The sequence below is a fragment of the Triturus cristatus genome, chromosome 3_2 (assembly GCF_964204655.1).
Source record: "Triturus cristatus chromosome 3_2, aTriCri1.1, whole genome shotgun sequence".
In the NCBI taxonomy this organism is placed as follows: Eukaryota; Metazoa; Chordata; class Amphibia; order Caudata; family Salamandridae; genus Triturus; species Triturus cristatus.
In genome coordinates, this window is record NC_140584.1 from 300493335 (window position 1) to 300517469 (window position 24135).

General features: G+C 48.7%; 1 protein-coding gene across 1 annotated transcript in view; it reads left to right on the top strand.

The window, feature by feature from the left end:
- Positions 1-22003, top strand: part of LOC146857205 (interferon alpha-inducible protein 6-like) — a 69377-nt gene extending 47374 nt beyond the window's left edge. Inside the window, exons 2-5 of the mRNA XM_085646811.1 lie at positions 7713-7778; positions 8634-8795; positions 19014-19125; positions 21624-22003. Of these exons, the coding sequence (XP_085502937.1) occupies positions 7739-7778; positions 8634-8795; positions 19014-19087 (276 nt within the window). The 5' untranslated portion in view covers positions 7713-7738 and the 3' untranslated portion in view covers positions 19088-19125; positions 21624-22003. The remainder of the gene's footprint in view (positions 1-7712; positions 7779-8633; positions 8796-19013; positions 19126-21623) is intronic.
- The last annotated feature ends 2132 nt before the right edge of the window (positions 22004-24135 follow it).

The window sequence follows — 24135 nt, forward strand, 5'->3', positions numbered from 1 at the left end:
GGACAACCAGGGGGGTTAATCCTGGATTCCTTACCGGTGTACACCCTGAAATTAGAGACATATCCAGTCCTGCTGTCACACAGCATATACAGCTTAATTCCATAGCGTGCCCTCTTACTAGGAATGTATTGCCTAAAAACCAAGTGGCCCTTGAACAATACCAAAGACTCATCCACTGCAATTTCTTTCCCAGGAGCATAGATCTCAGAAAATCGATCAACAAAGTGATCAAGGACAGGCCTAATCTTAAAAAGACGGTCACACTCAGGGTGATTTCGTGGCAACGCTAAACCATTATCAACAAAATGCATCAGCCGAAGCAGAAGCAAATACCTGTCACGACTCATGACTGCCGGAAAAATAGCAGTTGCCATCAAGGGACTAGGAGACCAATATGAAGACATTGATGGCTTCCTTAGCAAGCCCATCAAAAAAGTTAAACCCAAGAACTTCTTCATTTCTTCAAGATTTGTGGGAGTCCACCGGGTAGCTCTAGAGTGTGGCTTAAGACTGGCACTGTTGTCCCTCAAAAACTGTTCGGCATACAAATTAGTCTGCTCAACAATCTCTGCCAAAAACACATCGTCCATAAACAACTGAAAAAAATGTATCGGCAAAAAGTTTTCAGTATTCACTCTACACCCTGGAACACCAGTAAAGTCTGGCAATGCCGGCTGCACCATGCCAGGGGCAACCCAGAGGTCATCACTTTCAAAGGGAAGCCTTGCAGCCCCAGCCTGTAGCCCAGATGCCTCTTGCCGCACTACACCAACGGGAAGCCTTGCAGCCGCAGGCTGCAGCCCAGAAGCCTCTTGCCGCACTACACCAACGGGAAGCCTTGCAGCCCCAGGCTGCAGCCCAGATGCCTCTTGCCGCACTATCGGCACATCAGTCTCCTCCTCTAACACAGGCACTTCATCCGCACTAAGAGTATCTTCATCATCCGATGACTCCATATGGAGAGAAAATTCAATGCCAGAATCGTCCCCTGCCTCCTCTCCCTCAGATGCAGAGTCAGTCTCTGAACCATGGTCAGAGGAAGACTCAAACAGCAAACCAACAACCTGCTGAGCAGTAATCCTGCGGCTAGCCATTATACTTACTAAGATAGAAGACTGCACAAACAAGTCAACAACAACCAACAATGTGCAAACCAAGTAAGTAAAGAAATGTGTACCTTTATCACAAAGATCAATGTACTCAAAAACTATACAATTCAATTACAAGAGACAGCTGCACTCACCAGAACCTACTCTGCAGTGACACAGCAAAAACCAACGATATCCAACTAGAAAGAAGAAAAAAAAACAAATTACTCACAAGACAACAAAATACACATCGAGCACCAATGCAAACAGTTTTTGACACTCAAAAACCAAACCTACTGCTATTATTACACCATTTGCAAAAAAAAAATTCATGCAGAGAAATCAAACACATTTACATTGTAAAAAAAAAAGTCTCTTACCAAACTACACAAACAGCAGAACCACCAGTAACGAAACCACAAACTGGAAAGAGCAAAAGCCTTCATCTAGAACGAAAAAGTAAAAAAAAAAAAACATTACAATTGCAAATCACAAAAAATATAACAATAAACATTATAATATGCTATGTAACTACCCAAATGGTCAATCGGGTTGTGTGCCAGGTGGGGCAGAAAACAGCAGGAAAAAAAACCAGGCTAATCTGTCCAGGGGCGGGGGTCCAAATACATATTATAAAAAATTGCCCGCTGGAAAAGTCTTGATAAATAATTGGGCCCCCAGGAAGCGACCCTTGCCCAAGGGGTCACTTCCTTTACTCAAAAAATAACATCCCTGGTGTCTAGTGGGCTTTTCTGCCCCCCCCCCCCTGGGAGCAGAAACGGCTACATAATCAACCGATCTGCCCCCAGGGGGGGCAGAAAAGTCTTAATAAAATTGTTGGCCCCCAGGAAGCGACCCTTGCCCAAGGGGTCACTTCCTAAAACTAGAAAAGACATCCCTGGTGTCTAGTGGGCTTCTCTGCCAGCCCTGGGAGCAGAAACGGCGACTTATGCGACCGATCTGCCCCCAGGGGGGGCAGAAAAGTCTGAATTAAATTTTTTCGCCCCCAGGAAGCGACCCTTGCCCAAGGGGTCGCTTCCTAACACAGCACAACACATCCCTGGTGTCTAGTGGGGCATCCGTGCTCCACGATCGCGACGCTGTGCGCAATCGTGAAGCAGGAATGCCCAGCATTGAGACATCAGGGGAGAGGAAATACTCTTTCCTCTCCCCCGATGCCTCAAGGCATCCCAATTCCCCCCCCCCCCGCCACACCGGAACCAAACACCTACCTTCTCCGTTGGACGCGCTGGAAGAAATGAATTCCAGCGCGTCCAACGCTTCCTGATGACGTCGGCGCGCGCTGTGCGTGCTGACGTCATGGGGAAGCGTGAGGGGGCTCGGGGGTGGCAGCGGAAACTCTTCCGCTGCCAACCCCCCGATTGGTCACAAAATCGAGGCCCCAGGGGGGGAGCGCCAGCGCTTCCCCCAGGGGCTGTGCTCATGACTGAGCGGTTCCGTCATAAGCACAGCCCAACCGATGCTCATGACGGAACCGCTCCGTCATGAGCATCGAAGGGGTTGACAAGGAGTAAGAGGCAGAATACTGGCTAAAGGAAGCAGCTTTCTGTTGCAGAGGGGTGTAACTCAGGATTTACTTCTTCATTGTAGAGGGGCAGTAGAGGGTAATAGTCTGTACTTTTGCTGTTGGAGAGATGGTAATGAGCGGTTCTATGACACTATATCAAGGTCCATATTGTTAACTAAAAAAGCATTGCATCCACTACATCTCCTACCGCTCAGCATAGGCAAGTTAATTTCATATTTACTCTTCTTAACGCCGCATCTATTTACACTATATTTGTAGTAGTTAGTCAAAATCATGGTTGCAATATTTTTGTCATGTGACATATTGTATGTGATACAGTGGCCGAGTACTAAATGAACAGTTCTCCTTTGAGTGTCTGATTTCCCCCTGAAGTGTCCTAGTTACACTCGTTGCTCCTCCATCACTCCCCTAGAGAGGAGCTGCTCCTAGTATATGAGAGAGCGAAGGACCACAGGCTTTGTGCTTCCAGGGTACCAGAAGCAGTCCCAAGTCCATTGTTCCTCAGGAAAACGCTGCGTTGTTACTTTGTAGGGCTGTGTAAAGGACATTGTGGTCAGACGGCAGATTGTAAGGCTCTGTTGGGTTCATCTGGAGATCCTGAGGGCTCTTCCTTTTTCTGAACAGGTTGTGGAGCGCAGCCAACACTCGCCATGTGGAACCAGTGAAAGACCATTGTGGTGCTGTTTCTCATCTCTTGCAGCTCCCTTGAGGGCGAGATCAATTTTACTGTGGTTAACACAGACCATCCCATTTTCTCCTAGCATTTTTAGGTCTCGCCTAGCAGCGCGCATGCGCTGTTCTGCGAGACTTATTGTAAGGGGGCTTTAAAAAGCTCACCACACGCTCGTGCGTATGAGGCCTATTGCTTGCGGTTACCCGCACGGGCGCCATATGTTTTGAATTATCGTGCCCAGACACGGACGCGATAATTCAAAACATATGGCCTGGTGCTCGCTCTTGCGCGCACAGGCTTGTTTACTTTACTTTAATAAGCGCGGCACCCGCTTTAGGCACCGCGCTCACTTTATTTATTTCCCGCTCCACTTTTCTTGTCAAGCCCAATGCTCCATTCCTCTCCCTTCTCAACCCTTCCCTCCTCCCCTCGTCTCCAGTGAACTTTCTTTGCTGGGTATGCTGACAAGCGTCCGGAATGCGCAGACACTGACACGCAGCTCTCTGGTGAAAACAAACACGCACAGCCTAACCCCCTGACCCGCACTTGTGTTTACATTCAGCTGTGACGCCGCTGCAGCTTGGAAACGGTCGCCTTTGTAAAAACATAAAGTCCTTCCAGGAACACAACTACTCTCACAACTGGGCACAGGGCGCATTCTACTTCAAAGTTCAAACATATTTGAGTAAGTGGTTTTGAAAAGTGTACACCTCCATAGAGCGCGTTGTAAGCCTTTCATTATGCACATCACCACACGCTAACATTTTTTTTTTAATCTGCCCTCTAATGCAGGTCCGTCTGGCATCATTAAGGTATTCCCAAATGTTCATTTTTAAGAGACATGTGACTTCCTCCAACCCCGTGCTATCGGCAATGACTTACGTCTGGCACACAGTGCATACAATATTGATAGAGAACTGTAACAAACACACGCATGCCCCCTGTGGAACAAACAAGGCAATTTTAACAGGAAGGTCAGAGCTGACTTGGTTTGGACGCATGTGTTTATTGATGGCCTTGGTACAAGGTCTGATTTACTTGTGAAGACAAAGTTACATGAACAGATCTGAAAGGGGGACAGTAAGGAAGGAGGATAAGAAGTTACAAAGTTACGCTGTTGAGACTGCTCGCACTACAGATGTAATACTGTGTACTCCTTCTACGCCCTTCTGCCACAATGTGACTACTATGTTGGAGTTACTGTCAACCTAAAATCTTAACAAAGAATTGTTAATACAAAGAGACCCATGACCTGTTAACCTCGGACACATCAAAATGCAACATTAAGCGAGTGGTGTGAATCACCATTAGAGCTAAGCCATAGGCAGCTCAACAAGCATTTGCGAGGCATTATGGCAAAGTTGGAAACAGTATCACCACACCTATGGTAATAGGCTAATTGCTTAAAATTAAGGCAGTTCCGCATTCCCCGAATGTATAATAATGATGCAAGCAACCTTGTCATATTTATGATTGTTGGGAAGTACTTCACGAAACAACTCCTCATTTCTGTGCAGCAGAATCAACCCGAACCACTGTAGGGCTTAATTCTCTTCAGTTAAAGCCACGTCATCATAAAACCCCAGGAACAGTCTAATGAGTGATAGTACAATGCACATTATCTGCTAGTGAGGAATTAAAAAAATGCAAGAAAGGCCGCACATATGTCCAATCTAAATACTAATTGTGTGATAAATAGATTTATGTGTTTTTGCAATGCACATAACAAAACAAGCATTTTTTTGTTGTTACTGTGTAACATCGAGCAAAAGAAATAGACACGCTGATGCAACCCACTGCTGTTGGCTGTGTCATTTTGTAGGTGGGCACACTGCACACATGGTAACGTGCTTATGCAGGTGTCACTACGCACGCACTGCTAAGAAATGATGCAGACACCTTTTTTATTTCAATCATTTATGTACGCCTAAGAAATGATGCAGGTACCATTTTTATAAAATCATTTATTTATTATCCAAAATGGATCAGTAAAAAAAGAAAACATGCATTGGTATAGCCAATAGGTTTCACCTTTGGGACCTGCTACATAACTAAATACTTATAAGGTACCAAAGGCAAGACCTATTGGCTATGCCAATGCTTGTTACTTGTGTGTTCAACCTATCCCATTCGTCATGCAGGTCTGAAGTAGAGCGGATATTAAGAAAATGGTTTGATAGATATTTTGAAAACAATTTGATAGAGAAAAAAACATAATAATTTCAGATAACTAAACAGCAACTTGCAAATATTTTGCCTCATAATGTTCTTAAAGCGATTGCTATTTTAACTGCAAGCCTTAATCATTTGGAGGAAAATGTTGTAGCTCCATTTATGCCACTCTGTGAAACCCTTAAGAACTCTGGGATCCTCATTCAATTGTATGCTGATGATACCCATTTCTACCTGAAAGTCTTATTCCCGGATGACATTACAATTTCTCCAACACTCTGGCAAGAATTCAGACATGGACATAAACTCAGAAACTTAAACTTGACACTCCAAATAATATAATTCTTTCTTATATCTCTGAAGAAATCCAACCTACCTGCACAAAAATTAATAGCATCCCTTTCTGCCCTGGAGTGCCAACCCAACATTGTTCGAATGCTATGTTGCTTGGCTTCATCCTCAACAATCGGCTCAACCTCCAGAGTCGAGTCACGTCCATGGGCGAGCGACCAGTTCCAAGTAAGGCTGTTCTAGGGGATCAGACAGCTCATTCTGGAACAGAACTTACATTCAGCTGTTGGTTTTCTCTAGAATAGACTGTGTGAACTCATTCCTTTCAGGTGTCCCTAAAGCACACTTCGCTTTCCTCAGAACACTTCTACATGTTGCAGCCCGCTTTGTTTCTGGTCACAAGAAAGTTTACCACATCACACCTAACCTGCTGTCCCACCAATGACTTCTATTGAGACGAGAACTCAGTTTAAAACTCCTTTACCACACACAAGGCCTTGAATTCTTCTTTGGCCATCTTCTTAGCAGCAATAGTTTAAATTTCAGGTGCAAAGCAGGGTTCAAGAAACACACAATACCTTATCTTCGAGGTTCCCACCTTCAAATGAGAATGATATATGAACCAATCATTCTCGGGAAGCATCTGAAACTCCCCTCCTCTGGCCCTCTGCATGACCACATGCTGCGCTACCTTTAAAAAGGAACTTAAGACTAGTTTTCGAATGGCACTTGTGCTAAATCTATGATCTCCCACACATTCTCAAATGCCTGTTTTTTCTCCTTTCCTGTGATGTATCTCGAATATATTCCTGTGATGATTGTTTGTAATTGTATTCTTGCATAGCTCTTTGATGCCCCTGGGCCATGTCTCTGCTGTATCAAATCACAAAAAACATTAATAAATAAACCTGCTAGTTTAGCTGCTGAGCCACGGGCTAGCTCTGGAATGTAAAGTTGCATGTGCTCAGCTTAAGTCCAACATGCTGAACGGCAGACAGAAATGTGCTGTGCAGTGTATTTTTAATGCACTGGAGCCAGCATCATAGAGTCGGCCTAGGCCCCCAGCTGAGATGATACAATAGACACTACTTGTGGTCAGAGGAGACTGGACAGGAGGTGGGACGACCTGATGGGCATTCTACCGAACAGTGGTGTAGAAGCAGCAAGATGGGACACCAACGTACCCTTAAAAATAGGAACAAATTCGTTAAGAGGTTCCTGTTGTTAAATAGCAGACTAGTGATATATATCTGTGTCTGTCATCTGTCTCCCTGGCCCTCGGAACTCTGCAAAAAACTGTCCTTAGGATCTGGAGTTTATGCATCACTGTCAGGATATAAATGTAACATAAGCAGGCCAGAGGCATTACCTCCATAGGACACAAGACTTAAGACCTGATCCCTGATGGCGGCTTTAGTTGGCAGAATCCAAGTGTACGTCATATGTGAATCCAGAGGACTTTGCCACAAACCGTTGAAGTTAATGATGAAGGTTCAACATCAATAATCTTTAATGCCCTGAATGGGATTATGCGATAGAGCCCGTATTGTCGTTTTAGGAGCAAATTTTCATTTGCTTCTAAAACAGGATTACAGTAGGGGGCACAACTCAGAAGTAGTTGGTTCCGCGATTTGCGTCAGGTGAAAAGTGGAGCAAACCGCAGAAGCACATAGTGCACAGGCATTGATTAACCCACATTGATATGAGGAAAAACATGCAATGTTGGCATGTTAGTCTCCATTCCAAGATAGCCAACATGCAATTGGGCACACATTGTGCATTTACCTAGTTGCGAACGTTGCCTGTTGTCAAATTAGCGGGTGTGTGCAATTTCCCCCAGATTTTAGCAGGCCGGTTGGGATCAGGCTCTGAGGGGACAATGATGATAAAGTTGCAGTTTTCAGTCATGAGCAAGTATTTTTTTGTGTTTCATTTTTAGAGTCGAAGGAGAAGGAGGAAAGCAGTATGTCTTGGGCTTTGCTTGGTTACATGGCAGTGGGTGCAGGTAAGGTATTATCCCTATTCTCTTTCTGTAAACATCCTGTCATGGCGTTATAGGCCAACACAGCAATGTAGACACCAAGGGGCAACAGGTTGGTGGTTTATGTAGCATTTTAATATTCATATGGTCACCCACATTGGGAGTGGCAAAGGCGCTCCTTTTACTTTCAGGATCCGGGCCAGGTCTACGGCTGCAAGGCCCAAGAAGGAGTCAGATAACCAGAGCGAGAGACCTGTGGGTGTAACTGTAAGTCCCTAAAGGGGATTCATTTGTAAGGAAGACTCAGCTACTGAAGGACGAGATGGCAAAGCATTCTACAGTGATTGAAATGAGACAACAAATCCTAGGAGCAGCAGAGGACCAGGGAGCCTCGAAGTCCACAAAGCGCCATGTTCTCTTTTTGCAAGTAGTGATACCGGCACCAGGGGATCACAGATGACAAGGAGAAACATTTGAATGGGGAAACCTCAAGACAAAGAACACAGGGTGGGGCAACCTCCATTTTGTGCCAAAGCTTCATCCTTAGAAAAAAGCTAATGAACACTTATACCAATGGAGAAAGAGGTTATGCATAATCGCTCCTTCTGTTTTTAAATACAAAGTCCCTCTAACTTCCACCTTTGTAGCGCAGGTTCTGCAGAGGAAGACTTCGGTGCATTGAAATATCTAAGTAGGTTGGCATCATTGGTGGAATGAACGTTCAGAGGGGCTGTAGGTCAGAGGTGAGCTAGGTTGACAGGTAGTTATGTGCTTAGGCTGGAATAATGGGTAATTTGGGCACTTTGGCATAGTTCATTGTAAAGGGAAGTGACGTTGATTGCACGTGTAACACTGGCCTCGGTCTCTTCTTCTGCACAGGGATTACCAGTGTTGCTGTCCCTGCTGCATTGGCTGCAGCTGGTTTCACAGCAGCTGGTATAGCAGCTGGGTCCGTGGGAGCTGCTCTGATGAAGACGACTGCCATCGCCTACGGTGGTGGAGTGCCGGCTGGATCAGTGGTCGCCATGCTGCAGAGCGTGGGTAAGAGAAGCACAAGTGTGAACTGGTAGAATCTCTAATATGAGTCCTTCTCAGTCAGATTTGAGAGCATACCAAGGCTCTAGTGTTCTTCTAATTTGCATGTTTCTTATTGGAAGTCTTGCCTTCCTTTTCTTGTGTGTGCTTCTCCCCTGGTGCATGCCTTCTTTACAGTCTTATTGTTTGGCTGACTTGTACCCTTTCACTGCTCACATATAGGCAACTACTTTTTTCATTTTCATTCAGCAATCCTTGAGAGTCCATGTGTTTTTCTGTCTGCTGCTTTTCACTTCAAATACCCGGCCCACACGCTGTGTAACTCCCTACCCCTCCCATCTTGTTTGTAAAGCACAGCAACAGGGATATTTTTGCAGGGCCATAGCTGAATAGTAGACTTTGTTATATAACCTATTGCAGGAGAGTACACGCTTTGGCACTCACAGGCTTTCATATTCCTCTGGGAAAGGCCACTGCTGCACTCATTCAGATGGTGTCTACAGCAAAATGTGTGCTTAACATCATCCTTGAGGCCCATAAACCTACACCATTGGCTACTGCAGACTACCAAATGGCTGAATTGTGTGCAGACTAAGGGCCTAAATTTGAGTTCGTCAGATGGATTACTCTCTTACAAACGTGACAGATATCCCATCTGCCATATTACATGTGCCATTGGATATAATTATGGCTCCCCGTTTTATGGTATTTATGTTTTAAACATTTCCATCTGTATGTATTCGTATTTATTTTTTGGCCATCTTAGTGGTATTTTTGCATATTTTTTTCTGTTTTGTGAATAAATTAAGTCATAACTTGTATTTTCCACATTTATTTAACTGATAAATAAGAATTCATACTTTGATGCCCTTCCGGTGTTAACACATTAAATCACCAAATATGATAAAACAATCCACCTATATGAAAATACTAGCTTTATACAGTAAATATATGTTGAGATAAGCATTGATTTAAGGAAATCTCAACCAGTTTTTTTAACTCCCAATGCTGTCAATCTGCTCAGCTGTTGGCCTGGAATTCATGAATGACGGCATGGAGAGTCGCTCCACCGATGCCCACTTTTTAGTATTTTTCTGCTTCTAAAAATAAATTCAATAAGGAAATATATTGTCTAATGACATAAATTTTCTGTAAAAATGTGTGAAAATGTAAAACTGGGAGCCTTGGATATAATGCATTAATACGGCGGTAGGGGCGTAACACAGGCCCCCGCAGTGCGGGGGGGGCCCAAGCCCCAGGGGGTCCCATCAGCATTGCCCTTTGGCTGGGGAGCTCCTGAAAGAGTCCGGAGGGGGCCCCTCCACGTACCTTGCAGGGTGGCTCCCACAATTATCATTACACCACTATACGGCGGACGGGATGTCTGTCACATTTGTGGCAAAGTAACGCGCACACCAGGCTCCAAATCAGGCCCTACCTTAGGCATTCCATTCTGACACTTCCTCTAGTCTTAATACAATTATGTTCAGATTTTCTTGAGTGAAAAGTATTTGAAAAATAAACTACTGCAGGCATAAAGACTGGAAACATTTCATTCAATGACCAGATTTGAGATACCATGAACAATGTGTTTCCTTTTCCTCCAGTATTTAAAAAAGTTTTTCCTTTTACATTTTTTTAAACAATACTTTACAGACAAACATTGGCAAAGCTAACAGATCGCCTCTTCGGTTGTAAAGGCGAAACCTATTGGCTTTGCCAATGCTTGTTCTAGTAGGGCACCTGGATTTGGCTGAACCTTGTAAACATATGTAGGTACTGTGACAAACAGCTCCTTTTTAGGTCTCACCTGGCGTTAGCAGCGCATTGCCTGGTCTCGCCATGCGAGGCTTCTTGTAATCAATACGGTTTGCGAAGTTGAAATTGGGCTCCGGCCGTAATTTTCATTGGTGTGCATCATTTGACGTCACCAATTATGCTAAACAGGGTGAACTGATTGTCCAGGAGGCTTTTTAGTCCCTCCTGGTTACCACCCTGTCCACTTTTGGACCCGCCCACCTGGACTGGATCTTTTACAGGCGGATTTACACGCTCTCCTTTAAAGGACAGTAAGCACTTTTTTCTTTTCATTTGCAGCGCCGTCCACACGCTCGTAATGGCCACTCGGACAGCCTCTCCTGCTTCAGCCCCACACCCCTCGATGTGCAATGCTTGTTTTAACTTTAGTGTTCGTGCTTTTTAAAAAATGAGCTGTCACTTTTGTGCTTTTTTTCTATCAGTATTCCTAAAGTGCTTTGACTTACTTTTTGTTCGTGCTTTTTCACTCACTGTGTCTGTATGCTCAGCTCATTAACAGGCACTACACACGTGCATGGCGTCTTCTCGTCATGCACTGCATATGTACAGAAAGACTCCTCAACAAGCCCCGCATCTGTGCACTGCAGAATCCCAGACAGTACAACCAACAGGGGCAGAACATGCTAGTAGGCACTGCCGGTACACGCCGCTGCTGACACCACTGCTGACACACCACTGCTGACAAGCCGCTGCTGACACACCACTGCTGACACGCCACTGCTGACATGCCACTGCTGACATGCCGCTGCAGACACCACTGCTGACACCCCACTGCTGACACACCATTGCTGAGACACCACTGCTGACACAACACTGCTGACACATCGCTGCTGACACGCCGCTGCTGACACCACTGCTGACACACCGCTGCTCACACTCCGCTGCTGACACACCGCTGCCTGCACACCACTGCTGACACGCCGCTGCTGACACGCCGCTGACACACCACTGCTGACACGTCGCTGCTGTAACACCACTGCTGACACACCACTGCTGACACATCGCTGCTGACACATTGCTGCTATCACACCGCTGCTGACACATCGCTACTGACACACCGCTGCTGACACCACTGGTATCACACTACTGCTGACACACCACTGCTGACACGCCACTGCTGACACCACTGCTGACACCGCTGCTGACACGCCGCTGCTGACACGCTGCTGCTGACACGTCGCTGCTGACACGTCGCTGCTGACACGTCGCTGCTGACACGCTGCTGCTGACACCACTGCTGACACACCACTGCTGACACACCACTGCTGACACGCCACTGCTGACGCCGCTGCAGACACCACTGCTGACACACCATGACTGACACACCGCTGCTGACACACCACTACTGACACATCGCTGCTGACACATCGCTGCTGACTCACCACTGCTGACACATCGCTTCTGACACATCGCTGCTGACGCCACTGCTGACACACCACTGCTGATACATCACTGCTGATGCCGCTGCTGACACGCCACTGCTGACACGCCGCTGCTGACATGTTGCTGCTGACACAACACTGCTGACATGCCGCTGCTGACACACCGCTGCGGACACATCACTGCTGCCACACAACTGCTGGCACACAACTGCTGACACACCGCTGCTGACACACCACTGCTGACACACTACTGCTGACACACCACTGCTGACAACCCACTGCTGACACATCGCTGCTGACACACCGCTGCTGACACACCGCTGCTAACATGCCGCTGCTGACACCACTGCTGACACACCACTGCTGACACGCCACTGCTGACACGCCACTGCTGACGCTGCTGCAGACACCACTGCTGATACACCGCTGCTGACACACCACGACTGACACACCGCTGCTGACACACCACTACTGACACTCCGCTGCTGACACACCGCTGCTGACACATCGCTGCTGACACATCGCTGCTGACACACCACTGCTGACACATTGCTTCTGACACATCACTGCTGATGCCGCTGCTGACACACCACTGCTGATACATCACTGCTGATGCCGCTGCTGACACTCCACTGCTGACACGCCACTGCTGACATGTTGCTGCTGACACAACACTGCTGACACGCCGCTGCTGACACACCGCTGCGGACACATCACTGCTGCCACACAACTGCTGGCACACAACTGCTGACACATCGCTGCTGACACACTGCTGCTGACACACTACTGCAGACACACCACTGTTGACAACCCACTGCTGACAACCCACTGCTGACAACCCACTGCTGACACATCGCTGCTGACACATCGCTGCTGACACATCGCTGCTGACACACCGCTGCTGACACACCGCTGCTGAAACACCACTGCTGACACACCACTGCTGACACACCGCTGCTGACATGCCGCTGCTGACATGCCGCTGCTGACACCACTGCTGACACGCCACTGCTGACACGCCGCTGCTGACACGCCGCTGCTGACACGCCGCTGCTGACACACCGCTGCCGACACTCTGCTGCTGACACACCGCTGCTGACACACCACTGCTGACATGACGCTGCTGACACCGCTGCTGACACCGCTGCTGACACACCGCTTCTGACACACCACTGCTTACACATCACTGCTTACACACCACTGCTGACATGACGCTGCTGACACCGCTGCTGACACACCGCTGCTGACACACCGCTGCTGACACACCGCTACTGACACACCGCTGCTGACACACCACTGCTTACACACCACTGCTGACATATCGCTGCTGAGCCACTGCTGACACGCCACTGCTGACACGCCACTGCTGACACACCACTGCTGACACACCACTGCTGACACACCACTGCTGACATGCCGCTGCTGTAACACCACTGCTGACACACCACTGCTATCACACCGCTGCTGACACATCGCTACTAACACACCGCTGCTGACACCACTGCTATCACACCACTGCTGACACACCACTGCTGACACGCCACTGCTGACACCACTGCTGACACACCGCTGCTGACACGCTGCTGCTGACACGCTGCTGCTGACACGTCGCTGCTGACACGTCGCTGCTGACACGCTGCTGCTGACACCACTGCTGACACACCACTGCTGACACACCACTGCTGACACACCACTGCTGACACACCACTGCTGACACACCACTGCTGACACGCCACTGCTGACACGCTGCTGCAGACACCACTGCTGACACACCGCTGCTGACACACCACAACTGACACACCGCTGCTGACACACCACTACTGACACATCGCTGCTGACACATCGCTGCTGACTCACCACTGCTGACACATCGCTTCTGACACATCGCTGCTGACGCCGCTGCTGACACACCACTGCTGATACATCACTGCTGACGCCGCTGCTGACACGCCACTGCTGACACGCCGCTGCTGACATGTTGCTGCTGACACAACACTGCTGACACGCCGCTGCAGACACACCGCTGCGGACACATCACTGCTGCCACACAACTGCTGGCACACAAACACTGACACACCGCTGCTGACACACCGCTGCTGACACACTACTGCTGACACACCACTGCTGACACACCACTGCTGACACATCACTGCTGACACGCCGCTGCTGACACGCCGCTGCTGACATGCCGCTGCTGACACACCACTGCTGACACACCACTGCTGACGCTGCTGCAGACACCACTGCTGACACACCGCTGCTGACACACCACGACTGACACACCACTGCTGACACACCACTACTGACACTCTGCTGCTGACACATCGCTGCTGACACATCGCTGCTGACACACCACTGCTGACACATTGCTTCTGACACATCGCTGCTGATGCCGCTGCTGACACACCACTGCTGATACATCACTGCTGATGCCGCTGCTGACATGTTCCTGCTGACACAACACTGCTGACACGCCGCTGCTGACACACCGCTGCGGACACATCACTGTTGCCACACAACTGCTGGCACACAACTGCTGACACATCGCTGCTGACACACTACTGCAGACACACCACTGTTGACAACCCACTGCTGACAACCCACTGCTGACAACCCACTGCTGACACATCGCTGCTGACACACCGCTGCTGACACACCGCTGCTGAAACACCACTGCTGACACACCGCTGCTGCCACACCGCTGCTGCCACACCGCTGTTGACACGCCGCTGCTGACATGCTGCTGCTGACACCACTGCTGACACGCCACTGCTGACATGCCGCTGCTGACACGCCGCTGCTGACACGCCGCTGCTGACACACCGCTGCCGACACTCTGCTGCTGACACGCCGCTGCCGACATGCTGCTGCTGACACACCATTGCTGACACACCACTGCTGACACACCACTGCTGACATGACGCTGCTGACACCGCTGCTGACACACCGCTGCTGACACACCGCTGCTGACACACTGCTGCTGACACACCGCTGCTGACACACCACTGCTGACATATCGCTGCTGAGACCACTGCTGACACGCCACTGCTGACACACCACTGCTGACACACCACTGCTGACACGCAGCTGCAGAGACCACTGCTGACACACCACTGCTGACATGCCACTGCTGACATACCACTGCTGACACACCACTGCTGACACGCCATTGCTGACACCACTGCTGACACACCACTGCTGACACGCTGCTGCTGACACCACTGCTGACCCACCACTACTGACATGCCGCTGCTGACACTCCGCTGCTGACACACCACTGCTGACACATCACTGCTGACACCATCGCTGCTGACACGCCGCTGCTGACACACTGCTGCGGACACACCGCTGCGGACACACCGCGGCTGACACGCCGCTGCTGACACGCCGCTGCTGACACTCCGCTGCTGACACGCCGCTGCTGACATGCTGCTGCTGACATGCTGCTGCTGACACACCGCTGCTGACTCATCGCTGCTGACACACCGCTGCTGACTCATCGCTGCTGACACACCGCTGCTGACACGCCACTGCAGACACAACGCTGCTGACACAACGCTGCTGACACGCCGCTGCTGACATGCCGCTGCTGACATGCCGCTGCTGACATGCTGCTGCCAATACGCCGCTGCCGACACGCCACTGCTGACACGCCGCTGCTGACATGCCGCTGTTGACATGCCGCTGCTGACACACCACTGCTCACAAATTGCTGCTGGCACATCACTGCTGACGCTGTTGCTGACACATCACTGCTGATACATTGCTGCTGACCCCTTCTGTGCACCCCACTGCTGACACGCAACTGTTGTGCGCCTCACTGCTGACATACCACTGCTGTGTGCCTCACTGTTGACACACCACTTCTGTGCATTTCACTGCTGACAAACCACTGCTGACATGCCACTGCTGACACACCACTGCTGTGTGCACCACTGCTGACACACCACTGCTGACGCATCACTGCTGTGTTCATCACTGCAGACACACCACTGCTGTGCACTCCACTGCTGACACACCACTACTGACACACCACTGCTGTGCACTCCATGGCTGACAGGCCACTGCTGTGTACCTCACTGCTGACACACCACTGCTGACACGCCACTGCTGATGCACCACTGCTGTGCGCCTCACTGCTGACACACCACTTCTGTGCACTTCACTGCTGACACACCTCTGCTGATGTGCCACTGCTGACACACTACTGCTGTGTGCCTCACTGCTGAGCACATCACTGCTGACACACCACTGCTCACACACCACTGCTGTGCACTCCACTGCTGACACACCACTGCTGTGCACTTCACTGGTGACACACCACTGCTGACACGCCACTGCTGTGTGCCTCACTGCTTACATGCCACTGCTATGCACCTCATTGCTAGCAAGCCACTGCTGGGCCCCACAATGCTGACACACTCCTTCTATGCATCCCACTGCTGACAGGCCACTGTTGTGCACCTCACTGCTGACACACCACTGCTGTGCACTTCACTTCTGACACACCACTGCTGACACTCCAATGCTGACACACCACTGCTGTGTGTCTCACTACTGACACACCACTGCTGACACGCCACTACTGACACACCACTGCTGTGTTCCTCACTGCTGACACATCACTGCTGACACGCCACTGCTGTGCACTGCTGACACACCACTGCTGTGTGTCTCACTGCTGACACACCACTGCTGACACGCCACTACTGACACACCACTGCTGTGTGCCTCACTGCTGACAATTCACTGCTGAGACGCCACTGTGTGCACCTCACTGCTGACACACCACTGCTGTGCACTGCTGACACACCACTGCTGTGTGCCTCACTTCTGACATGCCATTGCTGTGCATTCCACTGCTGACACGCCACTGTTGACACACCCCTACTGTGTACCCCAGTGCTGACATGCCACTGTTGACACACACCTTCTGTGCACGCCACTGTTGACACACACTCCTTTGCACTTCACTGCTGACAAACCACTGCTGACATGCCACTGCTGACACACCACTGCTGACACGCCACTGCTGATACACCACTGCTGTGTTCGCCACTGCCGACACACCACTGCTGTGCACTTCACTGCTGACACACCACTGCTGACACACCACTGCTGTGCACTCCACTGCTGACACACCACTGCTGTGCGCCTCACTGCGTACACGCCACTGCTGACACGCCACTGCTGACACACCACTGCTGACACACCATTACTGACACACCACTGCTGTGGGCCTCACTGCTGACATGCCACTGCTATGCACCTCACTGCTGACACACCACTGCTGACAGGCCACTGCTGTGTACCTCACTGCTGACACACCACTGCTGACATGCCACTGCTGACACGCCACTGCTGACACACCACTGCTGTGTGCCTCACTGCTGACACACCACTTCTGTGCACTTCACTGCTGACACACCACTGCTGACATGCCACTGCTGACACACCACTGCTGTGTGCCTCACTGCTGTGCACTTCACTGCTGACACACCACTGCAGACACACCACTGCTCACACACCACTGCTCACACACCACTGCTGTGCACTCCACTGCTGACACACCACTGCTGTGCACCTCACTGCTGACACACCGCTGCTGACACACCACTGCTGACACTCCACTGCTGTGCACTTCACTGCTGACACACCACTGCTGACACACCACTGCTGACACACCACTGCTGTGTGCCTCACTTCTGACATGCCACTGCTGTGCATCCCACTGCTGACACGCCACTGTTGACACACCCTTTCTGTGTACCCCAGTGCTGACACGCCACTGTTGACACACCCCTTCTGTACACGCCACTGCTGACACCTCACTGCTGAAACACCACTGCCATGTACTTCACTGCTGACACTCCACTGCTGTGCACTTCGCTGCTGACACACCACTGCTGTGCACTTCGCTGCTGACACACCACTGCTGTGCACGTCACTGCTGACACACCACTGCTGTGCACGTCACTGCTGACACACCACTGCTGTGCACTTCACTGCTGACACACCACTGCAGACATGCCACTGCTGACACAACACTGCTGTGCACTTCACTGCTGACACACCACTGCTGTTGCCTCACTGCTGACACACCACTGCTGTGCACTTCACTGCTGACACACCACTGCTGACACACCACTGCTGACACACCACTGCTGACATGCCACTACTGTGCGCCTCACTGCTGACACACCACTGCTGTGCACTTCACTGCTGACACACCACTGCTGACACACCACTGCTGCTGACACACCACTGCTGTGCACTACACTGCTGACACACCACTGCTGACAAACCGCAGCTGTGCGCCCCAGTGATGAAGGAAGAATTAAATGCAGACACATTTGGAAGAGGTGGGCATGCACAGCACAGACCCATGTCGTCTGAAGGAGTCAGGGCAAGGAGGAAGGTGCAAGAAGCTGCCAGCACAGCTACGATAGGAGGAACATTAGACAGGTGCATGAAAGACAAGGACGAAATCCATTTAAACCCAAAGCGGAGTCACGCGGGCGGGGGATAAGAAGGTGGGTGCAACTTAAAGAAGTGGAGTAGAAGGAGGCAAGAGCTCTGATGTAAAGAAACAACTAGCTGCGTAGAGCAGATGGACGACAAGGGGTGCTACCGGGTGGACGAGGCTTTACAGAGCAGATTAAGGCTGCTCGGCCCTCACTAAGGATAGTTGCAGGTGCAGGTAGAAGGGATGTTTGGCAAGGACTGTAGGGGGAGAGGACATGGGAGAGTTACACGAATAGAACAAGCATTGAAAATGCAATAGGTCTTGCCTTTGATTAAGTTAAAGCCATTTGCTTTGCTAATGGTATTGTATAGCAAAGCAAATGGCTTTAACTTAATGAAAGGCGAGACTATTGCATTTTTAATGCTTGCTAAATCAGTGCTGTTCACCACCACCCCTTATTAGTTCCGCTTTCTATGACGTCAACTCTTCCACCAGTGCTCGTCACTTGCTCCAGTGCCCTTTAGTGCTTCTTTGATGGGAGAATCCATTTTGTTACAGGAGCAACAACTGGAGGGGCCTACGTTGGTGCTGCTGTTGGTGGTGCTGCTGTATTTGTGATGAATATGTTATAATAAAGATGACAGGCAAGTCAGACAAGACGGGAAAAAAAGTAAGTTGCCTATTTTAATCTTCCCAAGGTAATTCTGCAATGGGGAAACCCGTGGGAATCCGAAGCATGCCAGTGGGCTGTGTGGCTCTGCATCTTTTACTCCTGCATTCTAGTTGGTTGTAATCAGAAGCTGTGAGATCTTTCTCAAGTGTACCTTCTGGATAACGTTGTAAATTGCTCATCATTCGACAATGTATGGGCTGGGTTTATTATAACATAACTATTTACACGTTTATGTAATGATAATGTATTTCATTGCACAAATATAACCTTTTGCACTCATTTCACGCTAGTTACTCACCACCGAGGAACACGGTCTGTGGCATCGGCTTTAAAGCCGATGGCGTTAGAAATTCGTGCCTGAAGAAGGTCTAAAAACTTGGACAGAAGTCTGAGTCGGAGATGCCCAGTGGCGTTCTTTGTAGCTTGTGATGGTGGAAGCTCAAGGATTGGTGCTCACCAAAGGCTCACCCCTGACCCCTTCCATGGATACAGGGCAGAGCTCTTCAAATTATGGGTCACAGCAAAGCCATAGTGAGGGTCTGCTAAAGCTTCCTGTCGAATGACAGGTAGAGGTTGGTCAGGTGAATGCTGTGACTTGGTCACGGTGTGGCTTTAGGTATGAGGAAGGTTATTGACCAGTGCATGCTCCGGTTGGCTCCCTTTGGTGTCAATGTTACACACCACTTAATAGGGGTGGGATAACTGGAGGTTTCCCTGGCGACCAGTGATTGGATGCTGGTGTTCAATGGGGCATTTGGAAGCTAAGTGTCTGCTGGAAAGAAAGATGACAGGACGGCTGGTGCTTTAGCCTCCTCGCAGCAATATTCATGGGAAGACCCTGCTGACGAAGGGTCATAGTAGGGAGGGGACAAAACAGTGACCGTAAGGTAGTCAAAAAGCCAGGCTTAAACACCTCAGCTCCATCCTAAGACACCGGCTAGTGTTTCCCTTGGGGTCTCAACCATACACCCCTCAGAGGATGCTACCTGGATTGGGGTGTCAAAGCTGAGTAAACAGGCAACCATGTTGTGTCGCCACATTAAGGCCACAAACCCGACAGATAGGCTGAACACCAGTCCGTTCCCAACTTTATGCTGGGTGGATACTGACATGAAGACGACACTAATTCTGGGCATTTTCTTAGCAAATCAGTGATGGCTGTCTATTTCAGCTCTGTACAAAGCTACACAATATATACATTCCTTAGTACGTACCCTAATGAGGTGGTGATGTTGCAGGGATTCTGTTTAGGAAAGCGGCCTACAATGTGTGCAGTTAGGCTAGCAAAGGGGAGACCTACAGTGGGCAATAAAGGGAAATCACTACAGTGAGAGAAGGGAAGTTGTCTTCAAAGGCATGGCATCATCCAGCCAGTGATAATTCAGTTTCTCTGGTAGAATAAGGGCAACGAGGGAAGCCTCTACAACTGCAATAGCTTGTGTTACCGACTGTGAGCAGATCTCAAGGAACAGGGGATTAGGACCTAATCCCACTCTCCATAATCTCGCAGGTGAAGAAGCTGGCAGGGCCTCGTTTGCCTGCGAATCACCAAATAAGGGCCTATATATACATATCTAGAGAAGGTTGGCCCTAGGTGGCCTCCATCTCTTTGAAATGTTTTTTTTTATTTGCCCTCTTCGAAGTGGCACTCATGCCCTTTATATTTACCCACAATAAAGTAGCTTGCACACAAAATGTTTATATGTGTTCATTTTGAAAACAACTGAAGCCGACTCCACACTGCCCAAAAAATCCAGGTAGAAACAAAGGCCTACGTTGTTTAAAGCTCGTGGGACACTGCATGCACCACACATCACCCCTTCATCCATGGCTCATATTATGCTTTAGGTTTACCGGTCCTCATGTCCCTGAGATTGATAGGGAACAACTTCCTGTCCTGGGGGCCTCATAGATCCCAGGAGGGACATGTGGCCAGAAAGGTCCACAGGCTTTTAATGTTACATTACGTTTTTTAGAAGGAATGAGATACGCTTACATCTGACGCTGTGCGATTACTATTAGTCCCCTAGGACACCACTTGAGATCGCTGTTACACTATATAAATCTTCATTTCACACATTCGAAGAGTTAATTGAATATGGAATTTGTACATTTTACCTATCCTTTTTTTTTTTCAAAGGAAGGGCTATTTAACCCTTCCACATGCATACACTCATTACTAATAACTTGTAAAAATATATCCAAATTGTTTTATTTAAACTGAACGAGTATTTTTAGTAGTAATACCAAATATTTAGGTTCTGTTACCCAAGAGGGAGGGTAATCACAGGGAGTTATTGACAGGAGCAGAGTCACAGGGTCCGCGGCGAAAATGCCCAATGACATATTCCATCCTGCATGTGGGTTTTGAACCTGGTAATGTTAATATTGCTGTAATATACAATATCTTTATACATGAAGAGTATTAATTGTCTCATTTTGCTCTTAATCTAATATATACTGGATGAATGCCCTGACTGACTCATCTTTTCTAGGTTGGTTGAGTAATTCCAAGATAAACCGTGGAGTCCTAAAGTGAAAATCTGATGGAACAAACTTCTTAGCAGGAAGCAGCTGGACAATCAGTCATTGAAGCAAGGAGCTCAGTTACTTCACAACCTTGTAATTTCTTAGCACAGGGGCTACTTTAGAAGCATAGTAATATAAAAACCTTTGCAATGTCTCCATCATAAGAACAATATTGTTGCGGAAATTCTGCCTGTATGTTCTCCTCTGAAGTTTTCCCTTCCCCTGAAGATTGGAGGACTTTTAATTAACACTGACTTTAAATCAGGTCTGTAGTCTTTAAGCTTAAGTTTGTCTTTACTTAATGTAATCATTTTATGAAATTGTCAATAAAATCATTACAACCACCAATAAACTCCGTGTTTTCTATTGCAAATGAAACACAAGTATAAAAACAAACAACACAGAACAATTAACTCACACGAAACATGAAAAGTCAGGTCAGCTGCAAATGGAGACCACCATTATTACAAAGACTTTTCTGTATATTACATCTTACAAGAGGCCTCAATTACAATCTACCTGCTATTTTAGGATCTCCACACATACTCCTGTTTCAGCAGGCATCTCGATTACCCATGCAAAGTTTACCACATCGAATAAATGCCACGTGCAATAAAGTCCGCATCTCCCACATAAATGTTGGCAGGTCAAACCTGCTGGAATTTAACGGGTGGAAAAGGTTAGATAAATATCAGAACACGTGGATTAAGTGCTACAAGAATCAAAACCTATATTTTATGCCCCATTTTAGGGCAAATCATGAGATAGGTGCTATTCATCGCACTCGTTAAATTCCGAACCCTCGTGGTGTCAGATTTTATAGGGTGCTAGGAATAAAGCATACTCTTGCTAAGCACTTGTTATCGAGGCTCAGTCTAATGCCAACTCCTTCCCTCATCCTCCTCACGTTATCATCTGTTGTGACAATCCTCTCCTGCTGTGGAACACATACAGTCAATGAATCAACGACATTTCTCTCATCAATATCTTTTCAATTCCGATGGATATTTTTCACCACAGATTCCGCACCTTTAAAATATTCCCAGACTGGATCCAGAGAATTCTACAGCAATGCCCAAGTGCTCCGGTAAATGGCACTGTGTGGCTCGTTGTTGACTCTGTGCTGCCCCAGAAGTGACAAAAGTAGTGCCATATAGAAGCATCACTCCTGCCACAATAATGTCAGGTTATTTTTTTCTGCGACCATTGACATCCAGAGCGCTGCTCCCAACTTCTTAATTTTTTTAACAATTCCAAAACGTTTTTCAGTGAGCTAGCGAACAGTGTCCACACCGAAAACAACAAGATTCAAATAATGTTGAGACTGAAGAAAGCAGACGTTGCACCGACCTGTATGAGCAGTGTCTATGGTGCTTTGGCTACGGGCACGACTGTTAGTCATGTGAAAAGTATGTCCTCATTTGTGCGGTGCTTTCCGGTGCTTAGCACCGGCACTTTCTTCACAGGGCCAGGTCTACACTCTTGCACCAGGCGCACGTCACATTTTTCAATTAACTTGTACTGCGTGTGATGTGTGTAGTGTATATCGTGCCGCCCATACCGCAGTGTGTTTTTCGCATCTTCTGAGGAGTGAGTGAGTCACTCTCACGCATGCTCACACACACTGGCTGTCTGTAATATTATATAAAATTTAAATAAACAACTGTCTTTAACTTAACTGATTGTCATGGCGGCATTCGCGGCAATGCGCGCGGCATCATTGCACTGCGCACTGCGGAGGCCTTCGTGGGCGGGCCGGAGGAGGACTTCTTTGGGCATTTTTTGGGCTCGATTTTGGTTGTGATGGGGCGGCTGTGAGGCAACGTGCGCAGATTTTTTACAAATTGCTGACACGCGAGCAACAGGCAGCTGAGCGAGTCATCGCGTTAAAGTCGGCCCCGGCCCCCGCCGCCCGAGGCCCGACCCGAGTGTGCCGCCTGGTTACGGTAGCTAGCAGCAGCAGTAGCAGCACCGGTCCGGACCAGGCCTGCTAATCGCAGCCGTCCGTTGTGTCCAAACAACTCGAGTCCCTGCCGGCCGGCCGGGCCCACCACAGCAGGTAACGGACGGAATGTTAAGTTAAGACAGAGTAGTACTTTATGATCCCCACAATGTGATTTTTCAATAGAATGATGTGATAATGAAACAAATGGCTGGAGGAAGGAGAACAATATTGGAAATTGTTAATTGCTATCGGGCAGTTCACTAGTTCAGACATTTGTAGTTGGAACTGAATTACATTCCAGAATTGACTCCTATCTTATGCATCATGAGCGCTTTGGGAACAGCCTGTCTCCTTTGTTAGTGTTATATATTGTGAAGAGCACAATGCATCCCGCCCCAGCCAAGCGAAGTGCTTCTTAGTTTATATTTAGTGCAGCATAAAGATCAGTCGCTCCTCAAGTGTGTGGTAATTAAACAGCCCGAGTCACCGTTTTGTAACTCCCAGCACCCCTTACTGCTCTGCATCGTACTTGG